This window comes from Salvelinus fontinalis, chromosome 1 (assembly GCF_029448725.1).
Source record: "Salvelinus fontinalis isolate EN_2023a chromosome 1, ASM2944872v1, whole genome shotgun sequence".
Classification (NCBI taxonomy): domain Eukaryota; kingdom Metazoa; phylum Chordata; class Actinopteri; order Salmoniformes; family Salmonidae; genus Salvelinus; species Salvelinus fontinalis.
Genome location: NC_074665.1, coordinates 90,356,448 through 90,378,703, shown reverse-complemented (window position 1 = coordinate 90,378,703; position 22,256 = coordinate 90,356,448). Strand labels below are relative to the sequence as shown.

General features: G+C 41.6%; 1 protein-coding gene across 5 annotated transcripts in view; it reads right to left on the bottom strand.

Moving 5' to 3' along the window:
* LOC129863576 (protein TANC2-like) overlaps window positions 1-22,256 on the bottom strand; it is a 589,624-nt gene that overhangs the window by 54,488 nt on the left and 512,880 nt on the right. For all 5 annotated transcript variants that reach the window (XM_055935646.1, XM_055935654.1, XM_055935661.1 and 2 more), the window contains 4 exons: window positions 21,999-22,166; window positions 17,823-17,983; window positions 9,110-9,218; window positions 8,742-8,864 (listed from right to left, as the gene is read on the bottom strand). In XM_055935646.1, the coding sequence (XP_055791621.1) occupies window positions 8,742-8,864; window positions 9,110-9,218; window positions 17,823-17,983; window positions 21,999-22,166 (561 nt within the window). The remainder of the gene's footprint in view (window positions 1-8,741; window positions 8,865-9,109; window positions 9,219-17,822; window positions 17,984-21,998; window positions 22,167-22,256) is intronic.

Sequence of the window (22,256 nt, the reverse complement as noted above, 5' to 3'; positions counted from 1 at the left end):
GGGTAAAGCAGTAAGTTATCTTGATGTTAGGAGTGTAGAGGATAAAACAGTAAGTTATCTTGATATTAGGAGTGTAGGGGGTAAAGCAGTAAGTTATCTTGATGTTAGGAGTGTAGAGGGTAAAGCAGTACGTTATCTTGATGTTAGGAGTGTAGAGTGTAAAGCAGTAAGTTATCTTGATGTTAGGAGTGTAGGTGTAAAGCAGTAAGTTATCTTAATGTTAGGAGTGTAGGTGTAAAGCAGTAGGTTATCTTGATGTTAGGAGTGTTGGTGTAAAGCAGTAAGTTGTCTTGATGTTAGGAGTGTATAGGGTAAAGCAGTACGTTATCTTGATGTTAGGAGTGTAGAGTGTACAGCAGTAAGTTTTCTTGATGTTAGGAGTGTAGGTGTAATGCAGTAAGTTATCTTGATGCTAGGAGTGTTGGTGTAAAGCAGTAAGTTGTCTTGATGTTAGGAGTGTAGAGGGTAAATCAGTAAGTTATAATGATGTTAGGAGTGTAGGTGTAAAGCAGTAAGTTATCTTGATGTTAGGATTGTAGAGGGTAAAGCAGTAAGTTAGCTTGATGTTAGGAGTGTAGGTGTAAAGCAGTAAGTTATCTTAATGTTAGGAGTGTAGGTGTAAAGCAGTAAGTTATCTCTATGTTATGAGTGTAGGTGTAAAGCAGTAAGTTATCTTGATGTTAGGAGTGTAGAGGGTAAAGCAGTAAGTTATCTTGATGTTAGGAGTGTAAAGGGTAAAGCAGTAAGTTATCTTGATGTTAGGAGTGTAGAGGGTAAAGCAGTAAGTTATCTTGATGTTAGGAGTGTAGGTGTAAAGCAGTAAGTTATCTTGATGTTAGGAGTGTAGGTGTAAAGCAGTAGGTTATCTTGATGTTAGGAGTGTTGGTGTAAAGCAGTAAGTTGTCTTGATGTTAGGAGTGTATAGGGTAAAGCAGTACGTTAGCTTGATGTTAGGAGTGTAGAGTGTAAAGCAGTAAGTTATCTTGATGTTAGGAGTGTAGGTGTAAAGCAGTAAGTTATCTTGATGTTAGGAGTGTTGGTGTAAAGCAGTAAGTTGTCTTGATGTTAGGAGTGTAGAGGGTAAATCAGTAAGTTATCTTGATGTTAGGAGTGTAGGTGTAAAGCAGTAAGTTATCTTGATATCAGGATTGTAGAGGGTAAAGCAGTAAGTTATCTTGATGTTAGGAGTGTAGGTGTAAAGCAGTAAGTTATCTTGATGTTAGGAGTGTAGGTGTAAAGCAGTAAGTTATATTGATGTTAGGAGTGTAGGTGTAAAGCAGTAAGTTATCTTGATGTTAGGAGTGTAAAGGGTAAAGCAGTAAGTTATCTTGATGTTAGGAGTGTAGGTGTAAAGCAGTAAGTTATCTTGATGTTAGGAGTGTAAAGGGTAAAGCAGTAAGTTATCTTGATGTTAGGAGTGTAGAGGGTAAAGCAGTAAGTTATCTTGATGTTAGGAGTGTAAAGCAGTAAGTTATCTTGATGTTAAGAGTGTAGGTGTAAAGCAGTAAGTTATCTTGATGTTAGGAGTGTAGAGGGTAAAGCAGTAAGTTATCTTGATGTTAGGAGTGTAGAGGGTAAAGCAGTAAGTTATCTTAATGTTAGGAGTGTAGGTGTAAAGCAGTAAGTTATCTTGATGTTAGGAGTGTTGGTGTAAAGCAGTAAGTTGTCTTGATGTTAGGAGTGTAGAGTGGAAAGCAGTACGCTATCTTGATGTTAGGAGTGTAGAGTGTAAAGCAGTAAGTTATCTTGATGTTAGGAGTGTAGGTGTAAAGCAGTAGGTTATCTTGATGTTAGGAGTGTAGAGGGTAAAGCAGTAAGTTATCTTGATGTTAGGAGTGTAAAGGGTAAAGCAGTAAGTTATCTTGATGTTAGGAGTGTAGAGGGTAAAGCAGTAAGTTATCTTGACGTTAGGAGTGTAGGTGTAAAGCAGTAAGTTATCTTGATGTTAGGAGTGTAGGTGTAAAGCAGTAAGTTATCTTAATGTTAGGAGTGTAGGTGTAAAGCAGTAAGTTATCTTGATGTTAGGAGTGTAGGTGTAAAGCAGTAAGTTATATTGATGTTAGGAGTGTAGGTGTAAAGCAGTAAGTTATCTTGATGTTAGGAGTGCAGAGGGTAAAGCAGTAAGTTATCTTGATGTTAGGAGTGTAAAGGGTAAAGCAGTAAGTTATCTTGATGTTAGGAGTGTAGAGGGTAAAGCAGTAAGTTATCTTGATGTTAGGAGTGTAAAGCAGTAAGTTATCTTGATGTTAAGAGTGTAGGTGTAAAGCAGTAAGTTATCTTGATGTTAGGAGTGTAGAGGGTAAAGCAGTAAGTTATCTTGATGTTAGGAGTGTAGAGGGTAAAGCAGTAAGTTATCTTAATGTTAGGAGTGTAGGTGTAAAGCAGTAAGTTATCTTGATGTTAGGAGTGTTGGTGTAAAGCAGTAAGTTGTCTTGATGTTAGGAGTGTAGAGTGGAAAGCAGTAAGTTATCTTGATGTTAGGAGTGTAGGTGTAAAGCAGTAAGTTATCTTGATGTTAGGAGTGTAGGTGTAAAGCAGTAAGTTATCTTGATGTTAGGAGTGCAGAGGGTAAAGCAGTAAGTTATCTTGATGTTAGGAGTGTAAAGGGTAAAGCAGTAAGTTATCTTGATGTTAGGAGTGTAGAGGGTAAAGCAGTAAGTTATCTTGATGTTAGGAGTGTAAAGCAGTAAGTTATCTTGATGTTAAGAGTGTAGGTGTAAAGCAGTAAGTTATCTTGATGTTAGGAGTGTAGAGGGTAAAGCAGTAAGTTATCTTGATGTTAGGAGTGTAGAGGGTAAAGCAGTAAGTTATCTTAATGTTAGGAGTGTAGGTGTAAAGCAGTAAGTTATATTGATGTTAGGAGTGTTGGTGTAAAGCAGTAAGTTGTCTTGATGTTAGGAGTGTAGAGTGGAAAGCAGTACGCTATCTTGATGTTAGGAGTGTAGAGTGTAAAGCAGTAAGTTATCTTGATGTTAGGAGTGTAGGTGTAAAGCAGTAGGTTATCTTGATGTTAGGAGTGTAGAGGGTAAAGCAGTAAGTTATCTTGATGTTAGGAGTGTAGAGGGTAAAGCAGTAAGTTATCTTGATGTTAGGAGTGTAGGTGTAAAGCAGTAAGTTATCTTGATGTTAGGAGTGTAGGTGTAAAGCAGTAAGTTATCTTGATGTTAGGAGTGTTGGTGTAAAGCAGTAGGTTATCTTGATGTTAGGAGTGTTGGTTTAAAGCAGTAAGTTGTCTTGATGTTAGGAGTGTATAGGGTAAAGCAGTACGTTAGCTTGATGTTAGGAGTGTAGAGTGTAAAGCAGTAAGTTATCTTGATGTTAGGAGTGTAGGTGTAAAGCAGTAAGTTATCTTGATGTTAGGAGTGTTGGTGTAAAGCAGTAAGTTGTCTTGATGTTAGGAGTGTAGAGGGTAAATCAGTAAGTTATCTTGATGTTAGGAGTGTAGGTGTAAAGCAGTAAGTTATCTTGATGTTAGGAGTGTAGGTGTAAAGCAGTAAGTTATCTTGATGTTAGGAGTGTAGGTGTAAAGCAGTAAGTTATCTTGATGTTAGGAGTGCAGAGGGTAAAGCAGTAAGTTGTCTTGATGTTAGGAGTGTAGAGTGGAAAGCAGTACGCTATCTTGATGTTAGGAGTGTAGAGTGTAAAGCAGTAAGTTATCTTGATGTTAGGAGTGTAGGTGTAAAGCAGTAGGTTATCTTGATGTTAGGAGTGTAGAGGGTAAAGCAGTAAGTTATCTTGATGTTAGGAGTGTAGAGGGTAAAGCAGTAAGTTATCTTGATGTTAGGAGTGTAGGTGTAAAGCAGTAAGTTATCTTGATGTTAGGAGTGTAGGTGTAAAGCAGTAAGTTATCTTGATGTTAGGAGTGTTGGTGTAAAGCAGTAGGTTATCTTGATGTTAGGAGTGTTGGTGTAAAGCAGTAAGTTGTCTTGATGTTAGGAGTGTATAGGGTAAAGCAGTACGTTAGCTTGATGTTAGGAGTGTAGAGTGTAAAGCAGTAAGTTATCTTGATGTTAGGAGTGTAGGTGTAAAGCAGTAAGTTATCTTGATGTTAGGAGTGTTGGTGTAAAGCAGTAAGTTGTCTTGATGTTAGGAGTGTAGAGGGTAAATCAGTAAGTTATCTTGATGTTAGGAGTGTAGGTGTAAAGCAGTAAGTTATCTTGATGTTAGGAGTGTAGGTGTAAAGCAGTAAGTTATCTTGATGTTAGGAGTGTAGGTGTAAAGCAGTAAGTTATCTTGATGTTAGGAGTGCAGAGGGTAAAGCAGTAAGTTATCTTGATGTTAGGAGTGTAAAGGGTAAAGCAGTAAGTTATCTTGATGTTAGGAGTGTAGAGGGTAAAGCAGTAAGTTATCTTGATGTTAGGAGTGTAAAGCAGTAAGTTATCTTGATGTTAAGAGTGTAGGTGTAAAGCAGTAAGTTATCTTGATGTTAGGAGTGTACAGGGTAAAGCAGTAAGATATCTTGATGTTAGGAGTGTAGAGGGTAAAGCAGTAAGTTATCTTAATGTTAGGAGTGTAGGTGTAAAGCAGTAAGTTATCTTGATGTTAGGAGTGTTGGTGTAAAGCAGTAAGTTGTCTTGATGTTAGGAGTGTAGAGTGTAAAGCAGTACGCTATCTTGATGTTAGGAGTGTAGAGTGTAAAGCAGTAAGTTATCTTGATGTTAGGAGTGTAGGTGTAAAGCAGTAAGTTATCTTGATGTTAGGAGTGTAGGTGTAAAGCAGTAAGTTATCTTGATGTTAGGAGTGTAGAGGGTAAAGCAGTAAGTTATCTTGATGTTAGGAGTGTAGGTGTAAAGCAGTAAGTTATCTTGATGTTAGGAATGTAGAGGGTAAAGCAGTAAGTTATCTTGATGTTAGGAGTGTAGAGGGTAAAGCAGTAAGTTATCTTGATGTTAGGAGTGTAGAGGGTAAAGCAGTAAGTTATCTTGATGTTAGGAGTGTAGGTGTAAAGCAGTAAGTTATCTTGATGTTAGGAGTGTAGGTGTAAAGCAGTAGGTTATCTTGATGTTAGGAGTGTTGGTGTAAAGCAGTAAGTTGTCTTGATGTTAGGAGTGTATAGGGTAAAGCAGTACGTTATCTTGATGTTAGGAGTGTAGAGTGTAAAGCAGTAAGTTATCTTGATGTTAGGAATGTAGAGGGTAAAGCAGTAAGTTATCTTGATGTTAGGAGTGTAGGTGTAAAGCAGTAAGTTATCTTGATGTTAGGAGTGTAGAGGGTAAAGCAGTAAGTTATCTTGATGTTAGGAGTGTAGGTGTAAAGCAGTAAGTTATCTTGATGTTAGGAGTGTAGGTGTAAAGCAGTAAGTTATCTTGATGTTAGGAGTGTAGAGTGTAAAGCAGTAAGTTATATTGATGTTAGGAGTGTAGAGTGTAAAGCAGTAAGTTATCTTGATGTTAGGAGTGTAAAGCAGTAAGTTATCTTGATGTTAGGAGTGTAGAGGGTAAAGCAGTAAGTTATCTTGATGTTAGGAGTGTAGAGGGTAAAGCAGTAAGTTATCTTGATGTTAGGAATGTAGAGGGTAAAGCAGTAAGTTATCTTGATGTTAAGAGTGTAGGTGTAAAGCAGTAAGTTATCTTGATGTTAGGAGTGTAGAGGGTAAAGCAGTAAGTTAACTTGATGTTAGGAGTGTAGAGGATAAAACAGTAAGTTATCTTGATGTTAGGAGTGTAGAGGGTAAAGCAGTAAGTTATCTTGATGTTAGGAGTGTAGAGGGTAAAGCAGTAAGTTATCTTGATGTTAGGAGTGTAGGTGTAAAGCAGTAAGTTATCTTAATGTTAGGAGTGTAGGTGTAAAGCAGTAGGTTATCTTGATGTTAGGAGTGTTGGTGTAAAGCAGTAAGTTGTCTTGATGTTAGGAGTGTATAGGGTAAAGCAGTACGTTATCTTGATGTTAGGAGTGTAGAGTGTAAAGCAGTAAGTTATCTTGATGTTAGGAGTGTAGGTGTAAAGCAGTAAGTTATCTTGATGTTAGGAGTGTAGGTGTAATGCAGTAAGTTATCTTGATGCTAGGAGTGTTGGTGTAAAGCAGTAAGTTGTCTTGATGTTAGGAGTGTAGAGGGTAAATCAGTAAGTTATCTTGATGTTAGGAGTGTAGAGGGTAAATTGGTAAGTTATCTTGATGTTAGGAGTGTAGGTGTAAAGCAGTAAGTTATCTTGATGTTAGGATTGTAGAGGGTAAAGCAGTAAGTTATCTTGATGTTAGGAGTGTAGGTGTAAAGCAGTAAGTTATCTTAATGTTAGGAGTGTAGGTGTAAAGCAGTAAGTTATCTTGATGTTAGGAGTGTAGGTGTAAAGCAGTAAGTTATCTTGATGTTAGGAGTGTAGGTGTAAAACAGTAAGTTATCTCTATGTTATGAGTGTAGGTGTAAAGCAGTAAGTTATCTTGATGTTAGGAGTGTAGAGGGTAAAGCAGTAAGTTATCTTGATGTTAGGAGTGTAGAGGGTAAAGCAGTAAGTTATCTTGATGTTAGGAGTGTAGGCGTAAAGCAGTAAGTTATCTTGATGTTAGGAGTGTTGGTGTAAAGCAGTAGGTTATATTGATGTTAGGAGTGTTGGTGTAAAGCAGTAAGTTGTCTTGATGTTAGGAGTGTATAGGGTAAAGCAGTACGTTAGCTTGATGTTAGGAGTGTAGAGTGTAAAGCAGTAAGTTATCTTGATGTTAGGAGTGTAGGTGTAAAGCAGTAAGTTATCTTGATGTTAGGAGTGTTGTTGTAAAGCAGTAAGTTGTCTTGATGTTAGGAGTGTAGAGGGTAAATCAGTAAGTTATCTTGATGTTAGGAGTGTAGGTGTAAAGCAGTAAGTTATCTTGATGTTCGGATTGTAGAGGGTAAAGCAGTAAGTTATCTTGATGTTAGGAGTGTAGGTGTAAAGCAGTAAGTTATCTTGATGTTAGGAGTGTTGGTGTAAAGCAGTAAGTTGTCTTGATGTTAGGAGTGTAGGTGTAAAGCAGTAAGTTATCTTGATGTTAGGAGTGTAGGTGTAAAGCAGTAAGTTATCTTGATGTTAGGAGTGCAGAGGGTAAAGCAGTAAGTTATCTTGATGTTAGGAGTGTAAAGGGTAAAGCAGTAAGTTATCTTGATGTTAGGAGTGTAGAGGGTAAAGCAGTAAGTTATCTTGATGTTAGGAGTGTAAAGGGTAAAGCAGTAAGTTATCTTGATGTTAGGAGTGTAGAGGGTAAAGCAGTAAGTTATCTTGATGTTAGGAGTGTAAAGCAGTAAGTTATCTTGATGTTAAGAGTGTAGGTGTAAAGCAGTAAGTTATCTTGATGTTAGGAGTGTTGGTGTAAAGCAGTAAGTTGTCTTGATGTTAGGAGTGTAGAGTGTAAAGCAGTACGCTATCTTGATGTTAGGAGTGTAGAGTGTAAAGCAGTAAGTTATCTTGATGTTAGGAGTGTAGGTGTAAAGCAGTAAGTTATCTTGATGTTAGGAGTGTAGGTGTAAAGCAGTAAGTTATCTTGATGTTAGGAGTGTTGGTGTAAAGCAGTAAGTTGTCTTGATGTTAGGAGTGTAGAGGGTAAATCAGTAAGTTATCTTGATGTTAGGAGTGTAGGTGTAAAGCAGTAAGTTATCTTGATGTTAGGATTGTAGAGGGTAAAGCAGTAAGTTATCTTGATGTTAGGAGTGTAGGTGTAAAGCAGTAAGTTATCTTGATGTTAGGAATGTAGAGGGTAAAGCAGTAAGTTATCTTGATGTTAGGAGTGTAGAGGGTAAAGCAGTAAGTTATCTTGATGTTAGGAGTGTAGAGGGTAAAGCAGTAAGTTATCTTGATGTTAGGAGTGTAGGTGTAAAGCAGTAAGTTATCTTGATGTTAGGAGTGTAGGTGTAAAGCAGTAGGTCATCTTGATGTTAGGAGTGTTGGTGTAAAGCAGTAAGTTATCTTGATGTTAGGAGTGTAGGTGTAAAGCAGTAAGTTATCTTGATGTTAGGATTGTAGAGGGTAAAGCATTAAGTTATCTTGATGTTAGGAGTGTAAAGGGTAAATTAGTAAGTTATCTTGATGTTAGGAGTGTAAAGCAGTAAGTTATCTTGATGTTAAGAGTGTAGGTGTAAAGCAGTAAGTTATCTTGATGTTAGGAGTGTAGAGGGTAAAGCAGTAAGTTATCTTGATGTTAGGAGTGTAGAGGGTAAATCAGTAAGTTATCTTGATGTTAGGAGTGTAGGTGTAAAGCAGTAAGTTATCTCTATGTTAGGAGTGGAGGGTAAAACAGTAAGTTACCTTGATGTTAGGAGTGTAGAGGGTAAAGCAGTAAGTTATCTTGATGTTAGGAGTGTAGGTGTAAAGCAGTAAGTTATCTTGATGTTAGGAGTGTAGGTGTAAAGCAGTAGGTCATCTTGATGTTAGGAGTGTTGGTGTAAAGCAGTAAGTTATCTTGATGTTAGGAGTGTAGGTGTAAAGCAGTAAGTTATCTTGATGTTAGGAGTGTAGAGGGTAAAGCAGTAAGTTATCTTGATGTTAGGAGTGTAAAGGGTAAATTAGTAAGTTGTCTTGATGTTAGGAGTGTAGAGGGTAAAGCAGTAAGTTATCTTGATGTTAGGAGTGTAAAGCAGTAAGTTATCTTGATGTTAAGAGTGTAGGTGTAAAGCAGTAAGTTATCTTGATGTTAGGAGTGTAGAGGGTAAAGCAGTAAGTTATCTTGATGTTAGGAGTGTAGAGGGTAAATCAGTAAGTTATCTTGATGTTAGGAGTGTAGGTGTAAAGCAGTAAGTTATCTCTATGTTAGGAGTGGAGGGTAAAACAGTAAGTTACCTTGATGTTAGGAGTGTAGAGGTTTCTGAGTGAGGACAGGGCAGTGGACAGGCCATCTGTGCTGTAGGAAACCCACATCCCCTGGAGGATAGACGAGGAAACCCCAACCTTCTTGCTTAGGCCCTGAAATATAAAGACATCATTTTAGCTGTCACTGTTTTGCGTTGTGCTGTGTGCATACGAAGGTGTGTGTGTGTGTGTGTGTGTGTGTGTGTGTGTGTGTGTGTGTGTGTGTGTGTGTGTGTGTGTGTGTGTGTGTGTGTGTGTGTGTGTGTGTGTGTGTGTGTGTGTGTGTGTGTGTGTGTGTGTGTGTGCGTGTGTGTGCGTGTGTGTGTGTGTGTAGGCAGGTTGAGTATGGTTAGGTGAACCTTGAAAATGTGTGCTTTGAGGATGTGGTGTCCCAGTTCAATGGTCTGCTGTCGGTTCAGCTTGGTCTCCTGGCGAGAAAACCAGAAGGCTAGCAGGGTGTGGCCACTCCTACAGAGAGACAGGAGGAACATCATAAGCTACTGAACAAAAAAAGATTAGGGTTAAGGTTAGAGATAAGGTTAGAGTTAGGGTTAGGGTTTTAGAGTTAGAGTTGGAGTTAGGGTTAAAGTTAGAATTAGAGTTAAGGTTAGTGTTTTAGAGTTATGTTTAGGGTTAGAGTTTTAGAGTTAGGGTTAGAGTTAGACTCAGAGTTATGGGTTAGGGTTAGTATATAGTTAGTTAAAATGTTGTTGACAGTTAGTTGAACATCTACAAAGCATCTATTTGGGACACTCCTAATAAAGTGGTACCACACTATTGGCTAGCTTCAATGTCAAAATACACTTAATTTCATGAACATTTTAAACGGGTGGGACATGGCCTATACGGATAAGGCTAAATTGAAATATCATTATAGCATGTTACTGTACAGCCACTGAGCTCTGACATCATGTATAGCATGTTACTGTACAGCCACTGAGCTCTGGCGTCATGTATAGCATGTTACTGTACAGCCACTGAGCTCTGACATCATGTATAGCATGTTACTGTACAGCCACTGAGCTCTGACGTCATGTATAGCATGTTACTGTACAGCCACTGAACTCTGAAGTCATGTATAGCATGTTACTGTACAGCCACTGAGCTCTGACATCATGTATAGCATGTTACTGTACAACCACTGAGCTCTGACGTCATGTATAGCATGTTACTGTACAGCCACTGAGCTCTGAAGTCATGTATAGCATGTTACTGTACAGCCAATGAGCTCTGACATCATGTGTAGCATGTTACTGTACAGCCACTGAGCTCTGGCGTCATGTATAGCATGTTACTGTACAGACACTGAGCTCTGAAGTCATGTATAGCATGTTACTGTATGGCCACTGAGCTCTGACATCATGTGTAGCATGTTACTGTACAGCCACTGAGCTCTGATGTCATTATAGAATGTTACTGTACAGCCACTGAGCTCTGAAGTCATGTATAGCATGTTACTGTACAGCCACTGAGCTCTGATGTCATGTATAGCATGTTACTGTACAGCCACTGAGCTCTGAAGTCATGTATAGCATGTTACTGTACAGCCACTGAGCTCTGATGTCATTATAGAATGTTACTGTACAGCCACTGAGCTCTGATGTCATTATAGAATGTTACTGTACAGCCACTGAGCTCTGAAGTCATGTATAGCATGTTACTGTACAGCCACTGAGCTCTGATGTCATGTATAGCATGTTACTGTACAGCCACTGAGCTCTGATGTCATTATAGAATGTTACTGTACAGCCACTGAGCTCTGATGTCATTATAGAATGTTACTGTACAGCCACTGAGCTCTGAAGTCATGTATAGCATGTTACTGTACAGCCACTGAGCTCTGATGTCATTATAGAATGTTACTGTACAGCCACTGAGCTCTGAAGTCATTATAGCATGTTACTGTACAGCCACTGAGCTCTGAAGTCATTATAGCATGTGACTGTACAGCCACTGAGCTCTGAAGTCATTATAGCATGTTACTGTTCAGCCACTGAGGTCTATCGTCATGTATAGCAGGTTACTGTCCAGCCACTGAGCTCTGACATCATGTATAGCATGTTACTGTACAGCCACTGAGCTCTGACATCATGTATAGCATGTTACTGTACAGCCACTGAGCTCTGATCTCATGTATAGCATGTTACTGTACAGCCACTGAGCTCTGACATCATGTATAGCATGTTACTGTACAGCCACTGATCTCTGATCTCATGTATAGCATGTTACTGTACAGCCACTGAGCTCTGATCTCATGTATAGCATGTTACTGTTCAGCCACTGAGCTCTGAAGTCATTATAGCATGTTACTGTTCAGCCACTGAGCTCTGAAGTCATTATAGCATGTTACTGTACAGCCACTGAGCTCTGAAGTCATGTATAGCATGTTACTGTACAGCCACTGAGCTCTGAAGTCATTATAGCATGTTACTGTACAGCCACTGAGCTCTGAAGTCATTATAGCATGTTACTGTACAGCCACTGAGCTCTGAAGTCATGTATAGCATGTTACTGTACAGCCACTGAGCTCTGAAGTCATTATAGCATGTTACTGTACAGCCACTGAGCTCTGAAGTCATTATAGAATGTTACTGTACAGCCACTGAGCTCTGATGTCATTATAGCATGTTACTGTACAGCCACTGAGCTCTGAAGTCATTATAGCATGTTACTGTACAGCCACTGAGCTCTGAAGTCATGTATAGCATGTTACTGTACAGCCACTGAGCTCTGAAGTCATTATAGCATGTTAAAGTACAGGCACTGAGCTCTGAAGTCATTATAGCATGTGACTGTACAGCCACTGAGCTCTGAAGTCATTATAGCATGTTACTGTACAGCCACTGAGCTCTGACATCATTGTAACATGTTACTGTACAGCTACTGAGCTCTGACATCATTGTAACATGTTACTGTTCAGCCACTGATGTCTGACAGGATGTATAGCAAGTTACTGTTCAGCCACTGAGCTCTGACATCATGTATAGCATGTTACTGTACAGCCACTGAGCTCTGATGTCATGTATAGCATGTTACTGTCAAGCCACTGAGCTCTGATGTCATTATAGCATGTTACTGTACACCCACTGAGCTCTGATGTCGTGTAAAGCATGTTACTGTCAAGCCACTGAGTTGTGACGTCATTATAGCATGTTACTGTACAGCCACTGAGCTCTGATGTCATCTATAGCATGTTACTCTACAGCCAATGAGCTCTGAAGTAATTTTAGCATGTTACTGTACAGCCACTGAGCTCTGAAGTCATCATAGCATGTTACTGTACAGCCACTGAGCTCTGACATCATGTGTAGCATGTTACTGTACAGCCACTGAGCTCTGAAGTCATTATAGCATGTTACTGTACAGCCACTGAGCTCTGAAGTCATTATAGAATGTTACTGTACAGCCACTGAGCTATGACATCATGTATAGCATGTTACTGTACAGCCACTGAGCTCTGAAGTCATTATAGCATGTTACTGTACAGCCACTGAGCTCTGAAGTCATGTATAGCATGTTACTGTACAGCCACTGAGCTCTGAAGTCATTATAGCATGTTACTGTACAGCCACTGAGCTCTGAAGTCATTATAGCATGTTACTGTACAGCCACTGAGCTCTGACGTCATGTATAGCATGTTACTGTACAGCCACTGAGCTCTGGAGTCATTATAGCATGTTACTGTTCAGCCACTGAGCTCTGAAGTCATTATAGAATGTTACTGTACAGCCACTGAGCTCTGATGTCATTATAGAATGTTACTGTACAGCCACTGAGCTCTGAAGTCATGTATAGCATGTTACTGTACAGCCACTGAGCTCTGAAGTCATTATAGCATGTTACTGTACAGCCACTGAGCTCTGATGTCATTATAGAATGTTACTGTACAGCCACTGAGCTCTGAAGTCATGTATAGCATGTTACTGTACAGCCACTGAGCTCTGATGTCATGTATAGCATGTTACTGTACAGCCACTGAGCTCTGAAGTCATGTATAGCATGTTACTGTACAGCCACTGAGCTCTGAAGTCATGTATAGCATGTTACTGTACAGCCACTGAGCTCTGATGTCATTATAGAATGTTACTGTACAGCCACTGAGCTCTGATGTCATTATAGAATGTTACTGTACAGCCACTGAGCTCTGAAGTCATGTATAGCATGTTACTGTACAGCCACTGAGCTCTGATGTCATGTATAGCATGTTACTGTACAGCCACTGAGCTCTGATGTCATTATAGAATGTTACTGTACAGCCACTGAGCTCTGATGTCATTATAGAATGTTACTGTACAGCCACTGAGCTCTGAAGTCATGTATAGCATGTTACTGTACAGCCACTGAGCTCTGATGTCATTATAGAATGTTACTGTACAGCCACTGAGCTCTGAAGTCATTATAGCATGTTACTGTACAGCCACTGAGCTCTGAAGTCATTATAGCATGTGACTGTACAGCCACTGAGCTCTGAAGTCATTATAGCATGTTACTGTTCAGCCACTGAGGTCTATCGTCATGTATAGCAGGTTACTGTCCAGCCACTGAGCTCTGACATCATGTATAGCATGTTACTGTACAGCCACTGAGCTCTGACATCATGTATAGCATGTTACTGTACAGCCACTGAGCTCTGATCTCATGTATAGCATGTTACTGTACAGCCACTGAGCTCTGACATCATGTATAGCATGTTACTGTACAGCCACTGAGCTCTGATCTCATGTATAGCATGTTACTGTACAGCCACTGAGCTCTGATCTCATGTATAGCATGTTACTGTTCAGCCACTGAGCTCTGAAGTCATTATAGCATGTTACTGTTCAGCCACTGAGCTCTGAAGTCATTATAGCATGTTACTGTACAGCCACTGAGCTCTGAAGTCATGTATAGCATGTTACTGTACAGCCACTGAGCTCTGAAGTCATTATAGCATGTTACTGTACAGCCACTGAGCTCTGAAGTCATTATAGCATGTTACTGTACAGCCACTGAGCTCTGAAGTCATGTATAGCATGTTACTGTACAGCCACTGAGCTCTGAAGTCATTATAGCATGTTACTGTACAGCCACTGAGCTCTGAAGTCATTATAGAATGTTACTGTACAGCCACTGAGCTCTGATGTCATTATAGCATGTTACTGTACAGCCACTGAGCTCTGAAGTCATTATAGCATGTTACTGTACAGCCACTGAGCTCTGAAGTCATGTATAGCATGTTACTGTACAGCCACTGAGCTCTGAAGTCATTATAGCATGTTACTGTACAGGCACTGAGCTCTGAAGTCATTATAGCATGTGACTGTACAGCCACTGAGCTCTGAAGTCATTATAGCATGTTACTGTACAGCCACTGAGCTCTGACATCATTGTAACATGTTACTGTACAGCTACTGAGCTCTGACATCATTGTAACATGTTACTGTTCAGCCACTGATGTCTGACAGGATGTATAGCAAGTTACTGTTCAGCCACTGAGCTCTGACATCATGTATAGCATGTTACTGTACAGCCACTGAGCTCTGATGTCATGTATAGCATGTTACTGTCAAGCCACTGAGCTCTGATGTCATTATAGCATGTTACTGTACACCCACTGAGCTCTGATGTCGTGTAAAGCATGTTACTGTCAAGCCACTGAGTTGTGATGTCATTATAGCATGTTACTGTACAGCCACTGAGCTCTGATGTCATCTATAGCATGTTACTCTACAGCCAATGAGCTCTGAAGTAATTTTAGCATGTTACTGTACAGCCACTGAGCTCTGAAGTCATCATAGCATGTTACTGTACAGCCACTGAGCTCTGACATCATGTGTAGCATGTTACTGTACAGCCACTGAGCTCTGAAGTCATTATAGCATGTTACTGTACAGCCACTGAGCTCTGAAGTCATTATAGAATGTTACTGTACAGCCACTGAGCTATGACATCATGTATAGCATGTTACTGTACAGCCACTGAGCTCTGAAGTCATTATAGCATGTTACTGTACAGCCACTGAGCTCTGATGTCATTATAGAATGTTACTGTACAGCCACTGAGCTCTGAAGTCATTATAGCATGTTACTGTACAGCCACTGAGCTCTGAAGTCATTATAGCATGTTACTGTACAGCCACTGAGCTCTGACGTCATGTATAGCATGTTACTGTACAGCCACTGAGCTCTGGAGTCATTATAGCATGTTACTGTTCAGCCACTGAGCTCTGAAGTCATTATAGCATGTTACTGTACAGCCACTGAGCTCTGAAGTCATTATAGCATGTTACTGTTCAGCCACTGAGGTCTATCGTCATGTATAGCAGGTTACTGTCCAGCCACTGAGCTCTGACATCATGTATAGCATGTTACTGTACAGCCACTGAGCTCTGACATCATGTATAGCATGTGACTGTACAGCCACTGAGCTCTGAAGTCATTATAGCATGTTACTGTACAGCTACTGAGCTCTGACATCATTGTAACATGTTACTGTTCAGCCACTGATGTCTGACAGGATGTATAGCAAGTTACTGTTCAGCCACTGAGCTCTGACATCATGTATAGCATGTTACTGTACAGCCACTGAGCTCTGATGTCATGTATAGCATGTTACTGTCAAGCCACTGAGCTCTGATGTCATTATAGCATGTTACTGTACACCCACTGAGCTCTGATGTCGTGTAAAGCATGTTACTGTCAAGCCACTGAGTTGTGACGTCATTATAGCATGTTACTGTACAGCCACTGAGCTCTGATGTCATCTATAGCATGTTACTCTACAGCCAATGAGCTCTGAAGTAATTTTAGCATGTTACTGTACAGACACTGAGCTCTGAAGTCATCATAGCATGTTACTGTACAGCCACTGAGCTCTGATGTCATTATAGCATGTTACTGTACAGCCACTGAGCTCTGAAGTCATTATAGCATGTTACTGTACAGCCACTGAGCTCTGACATCATGTGTAGCATGTTACTGTACAGCCACTGAGCTCTGAAGTCATTATAGCATGTTACTGTACAGCCACTGAGCTCTGAAGTCATTATAGCATGTTACTGTTCAGCCACTGAGCTCTGATGTCATTATAGCATGTTACTGTACAGCCACTGAGCTCTGAAGTCATTATAGCATGTTACTGTACAGCCACTGAGCTCTGACATCATGTGTAGCATGTTACTGTACAGCCACTGAGCTCTGATGTCATTATAGCATGTTACTGTACAGCCACTGAGCTCTGACGTCATGTATAGCATGTTACTTTACAGCCACTGAGCTCTGACGTCATGTATAGCATGTTACTGTACAGCCACTGAGCTCTGATGTCATTATAGCATGTTACTGTACAGCCACTGAGCTCTGATGTCATTATAGCATGTTACTGTACAGCCACTGAGCTCTGACGTCATGTATAGCATGTTACTGTACAGCCACTGAGCTCTGATGTCATTATAGCATGTTACTGTACAGCCACTGAGCTCTGATGTCATTATAGCATGTTACTGTACAGCCACTGAGCTCTGATGTCATTATAGCATGTTACTGTACAGCCACTGAGCTCTGAAGTCATTATAGCATGTTACTGTACAGCCACTGAGCTCTGACGTCATGTATAGCATGTTACTGTACAGCCACTGAGCTCTGATGTCATTATAGCATGTTACTGTACAGCCACTGAGCTCTGACATCATGTGTAGCATGTTACTGTACAGCCACTGAGCTCTGATGTCATTATAGCATGTTACTGTACAGCCACTGAGCTCTGAAGTCATTATAGCATGTTACTGTACAGCCACTGAGCTCTGACATCATGTGTAGCATGTTACTGTACAGCCACTGAGCTCTGATGTCATTATAGCATGTTACTGTACAGCCACTGAGCTCTGAAGTCATTATAGCATGTTACTGTACAGCCACTGAGCTCTGAAGTCATTATAGCATGTTACTGTACAGCCACTGAGCTCTGATGTCATTATAGAATGTTACTGTACAGCCACTGAGCTCTGAAGTCATTATAGCATGTTACTGTACAGCCACTGAGCTCTGATGTCATTATAGAATGTTACTGTACAGCCACTGAGCTCTGAAGTCATTATAGAATGTTACTGTACAGCCACTGAGCTCTGAAGTCATTATAGCATGTTACTGTACAGCCACTGAGCTCTGACATCATTGTAACATGTTACTGTACAGCTACTGAGCTCTGACATCATTGTAACATGTTACTGTTCAGCCACTGATGTCTGACAGGATGTATAGCAAGTTACTGTTCAGCCACTGAGCTCTGACATCATGTATAGCATGTTACTGTACAGCCACTGAGCTCTGATGTCATGTATAGCATGTTACTGTCAAGCCACTGAGCTCTGATGTCATTATAGCATGTTACTGTACACCCACTGAGCTCTGATGTCGTGTAAAGCATGTTACTGTCAAGCCACTGAGTTGTGACGTCATTATAGCATGTTACTGTACAGCCACTGAGCTCTGGAGTCATTATAGCATGTTACTGTTCAGCCACTGAGCTCTGAAGTCATTATAGCATGTTACTGTACAGCCACTGAGCTCTGAAGTCATTATAGCATGTTACTGTAAAGCCATTGACTAACGTCATAATAGCATGTTACTGTACAGCTACTGAGCTCCAATTTAGGCATTTAGCAGTGTCCAAATCTGCCGTTGTCAACCTGTATACGGGTACGAGTGTAAATGGCTTTAGAAAACTGTAGGTCAGACCATTTGAACAGTTGCAAACACCACTTTAATGACTTTACCATACCACACACACATTATCTACATTGTCACTAGCCATTAGCCAGTGAGAGAACAGTTTCCAAGATACGGTAACGCCAAGAATGGGGTTGCAAAGACTATGGTTCCAGTAGCTTTCCCCAAATTCTCACGTTTTCCAGAAATCCTGGTTGAAGGATTTTTCCTCCTGATTCCAGGAATCTTCTAACTGGGATTTATGGAAACCTAGGAATTTGGGAAAATTTCCCAGAATTGTGTTACCCTATCCAAGAATATATCAGTCTCTTGGACAGTACCCCTCCTCCCCACACACACACCCCAGAAGACCCATCCACCCCCTGACCTGGGGTCACAGAGGAACTTGGTCTTCTCCCCCTCCTCCCTCCAGATGAGCCACTCTCTGAATGATGGGTGAACAAACATCCTGGTCCCGTCCCTTCTCTTGACCAGGAACATGGCCAGGTTTTCTACGCGCTGTGTGAAGTCCTCCCAGTCCAGCGTGCCCTGCAGCAAAGAGGGTGAAACCAAGAGAGTTAGCTTGTTAGCTGTTCACATGCCCAGATGCTTTGCTAAGGCTGTTCTTCTTCACAGGCCCTATTGTTGCTATCCGGTATACAGCTAGTGTTAGCATGGTGGGCTCCAAAATTACTGGCACCCCTGACTGGCAATGCACAAACAATACTTAAAAAAATATAAACAATTTAATTATAGAGATAAACTCAAAATACCAACATGTGAGAAATAATGTATTTTATTAACGTTTCAATGGAATCCACCAAAACTATTTATTGATTTCATTCAAAATCAATGTCCTCCAAATCAAGGTTTCACAATTAATGGCACCTTTAAAGTTTATTGTACATAATATCTACCAAAATTAAATCAATAACTAAATTCCACTTATTTAAGTGTATCTAAGTCTTAAGGAACTATAATGAGCCATTACATCAATTCCTGTTTTACTAGGGTATAAAAATGAGGTAACACGCATACAATATCCCTTTGTCATCCAACACCATGAAGAAAACAAAAGAACTGGCAGTTCAAAAGAGACAGATGTTCGTAGACCTTCATAATAAAGGTTAGTTAAATAAATACCTAGTTAAATAAAGGTTAAATACATTTTTTTTTTAATCTGGTAATGGCTACCAGAGCAATTATTTAAAAAATCTAAAGATATGGAACAGATGAAAACCTCACGGGCAGAGGACGCAAATGAATTTTGCCCCCCAGGATAGGGAGGAAAATGGTGAGAAGCAACAAAATCCCCAAGAATCACTGTGAAAGAATTGCACTTCTTGGTGGCGTCTTGGTGTCACGTTCGTCATAAAGATCGGACCAAGGTGCAGCGTGGTATGCGTACATTCTTCTTTATTAAAGAAAGAACACTGAACAAACTAACAAAACGACAAAACGAACGAAACGTGAAGCTATATGAATAGTGCAGACAGGCAACTAAATATAGAATAAGAACCCACAAACACCAAAGGGAAATGGCTACCTAAATATGACCCCAATCAGAGACAACGATAAACAGCTGCCTCTGATTGGGAACCATATCAGGCCACCCTAAACATACAAATACCTAGACCTACAAAGCCCTAGACAATACAAAACCCCTAGACAATACAAAAAGTAGCGTATCTACCCTAGTCACACCCTGACCTAACCAAAATATAAAGAAAACAGAGATATCTCAGGTCAGGGCGTGACAGTACCCCCCCCCCCCCCCCCAAAGGTGCGGACCCCCGGCCGCAAACCTGAACCTATAGGTGAGGGTCTGGGTGAGCATCTACCCTTGGTGGCGGCTCTGGTTCTGGACGCCGCTCCTCCTCTTTACGCTGATCCCTCCGCCTTTGTAGAACCGGACCGTGGATCATCGCCGGAGGGTCTGGACTGCGGATCATCGCCGGAGGCTCTGGACTGCGGATCATCGCTGGAGTCCCCGGACTGGGAACTGTCTCTGGAGACCCCGGACTGGGGACCGTCGCTGGAGACCCCGGGCTGGGGATTGTCACTGGAGGCCCCGGACTGGGGATCGTCGCTGGAGGCCCCGGACTGGGGATCATCGCTGGAGGCTCCGGACTGGGGATCGTCGCTGGAGGCTACGGACTGGGGACCGTCGCTGCAGGCTCCAGACTGGGGACCGTCGCTGGAGGTTCCGGACTGGGGACCGTCTGTGGAGGTCCCGGACTGTGGCCCGTCGTTGGAGGTTCCGGACTGTGGCCCGTCGTTGGAGGTTCCGGACTGTGGCCCGTTGTTGGAGGTTCCGGACTGTGAAACGTCGCCGGAAGCTCTGGACTGGGAACTCTCGCTGGAAGCTCTGGACTGGGAACTGTCGCCGGAAGCTCTGGACTGGGAACTGTCGCCGGAAGCTCTGGACTGGGTACTGTCGCCGGAAGCTCTGGACTGGGTACTGTCGCCGGAAGCTCTGGACTGGGTACTGTCGCCGGAAGCTCTGGTCTGTGGAAGCGTACTGGGAGCCTGATGAGTGGTGCCGGAACTGGTGGTACCGGGCTGAGGACACGCACCTCAGGGCGAGTGCGGGGAAAAGGCACAGGCCGTACTGGACTGTGGAAGCGCACTGGAGGCCTGATGTGTGGTGCCGGCACTGGTGGTACCGGGCTGGGGACACGCACCTCAGGGTGAGTGCGGAGAGGAGGCACAGGACGTACTGGACTGTGGAGGCACACTGGAGATCTGGAGCGTAGAGCTGACACAATGCGTCCTGACTGGATGCTCACTTGAGCCCGGCAAGTGCGAAGAGCTGGAATAGAGCGCACCAGGCTATGAATGTGAACTGGAGACACAGTGCGCATCACTGCGTAACACGGTGTCTGACCAGTCATACGCTCCCCAGCACGCCCGCTCTGCAGCGCTCTCAATGCTAGCACCTCTCTCTGGAATCTTGCGTCGAACTCCTCATCCGTGTCCCTGACTGGCTCTGGTTCGCTCCTCGGATCCGCCGACTGCTCCGTGTGCCCCCCCAAAAATGTTTATTGGGGACACATTCTTCTTTATTAGAGAAAGAACACTGAACACACTAACAAAACAACAAAACGAACGAAACATGAAGCTATATGAATAGTGCAGACAGGCAACTAAATATAGAATAAGAACCCACAAACACCAAAGGGAAATGGCTACCTAAATATGATCCCCAATCAGAGACAACGATAAACAGCTGCCTCTGATTGGGAACCATATCAGGCCACCATAAACATACAAATACCTAGACCTACAAAGCCCTAGACAATAAAAAACCCTAGTCAATACAAAACCCCTAGACAATACAAAAACTAGCGTATCCACCCTAGTCACATCCTGACCTAACCAAAATATAAAGAAAACAGATATCTCAGGTCAGAGCGTGACACTTGGGGTCACCAGGTTTCACAAAACACCATCAGACGCCACCTCCACAACCACAGTCTCTTTGGAAGGGTTGCCAGAAGAAAGCCCTTTCAGAGCCCAAGACACACACGCAAGCGCTTGGAGTTTGCCAAACGTCATTTAAATTATGACTGGAAGAAGGTGCTCTGGTCAGATGAGAGCAAAATTGAACGTTTTGGTCAGATACAGCATTGGCAACTTTGGCTTTTAAACAGAGCTGCATACACCTCATACCCACGGTGAAATATGGTGGTGGGTCAGTGATGTTTTGGGTCTGTTTTAATTCCAGAGGTCCAGGGGCACTGGTTAAGATTGATGGCATAATAAATTCCACCAAGTATCAGGCAATTTTGGCTGACAATATGGTTGCCTCTGCCAGAAGGCAGGTGGACTTTTCAACAAGACCAACACATACCTTAGGATCCACACAGAAATGGTTCTGTGACTACAAAATCAATGTTCTGCCATGGCTATATCAGTTGCCGGACCTCAATCCAATCGAAAACCTGTGGGCTGAGTTGAAGAGGGCAGTTGATAAGCGCAAACCCAAGAATATGATCTTGAAAGGATCTGCATAGAGGAATGGTCCAAAATCCCTCCAAATGTGTTCATTAACCTTGTCAAACATTACAGGAAAAGACTCCATGCTGTTATCCTTGCCAGAGGTTCTTGCACTAAGTACTAAATGAGGAGTGGCAATAATTATGAAACCTTGATTTTGGTGACATTTATTTTGTATTAAATAATTGTATGATTTTGGTTGGTTCCATTGAAACAATAATAAAGTACAGTATTTCTTACATGTTGGTATTTTGAGTTTCTCTATAATTATATTGTTTATATTTTTTTAAGTATTGTTTGTGCATTGCCAGTCAGGGGTGCCAGCCATTTTGGAGCCCACTGTAAGTGTTGTGATATGTGTTTTGTCCTATATTGTTATTTAATTTATTGTGTATTTTAATCCCAGCCCCCATTCCCGCAGGAGGCCGTCATTGTAAATAAGAATTTGTTCTTACCTGACTTGCCTAGTTAGATAAAGTTTCAATAAAATAAATAAATAAAAGTGGGATATGCTTTCCTATGGGAAATGCTAACAGTTTCCTGTCTGAGTAATACGTGTATTTGCCTGCAGGGAGCCAGCATTGATAGCCTGGTAGATCTGTTCATCAGTGAGGGGGTGGAGGGATGCCACAGCCACGTTGAGTAGGGGGAGGGCCCGTTCGAAGGAAGACTGTGTAGGGAAACGCATGTTGCACTGCAACAGGTACACCTCAACCAGATTGACAGGCACCACCTGGGATCAATGAATCAATCAGTTAATTTATCAGTCAGTCAGTCAATCAATCGGTCATTATTCTACACATTTCTTAGATAGGGAGTGCAA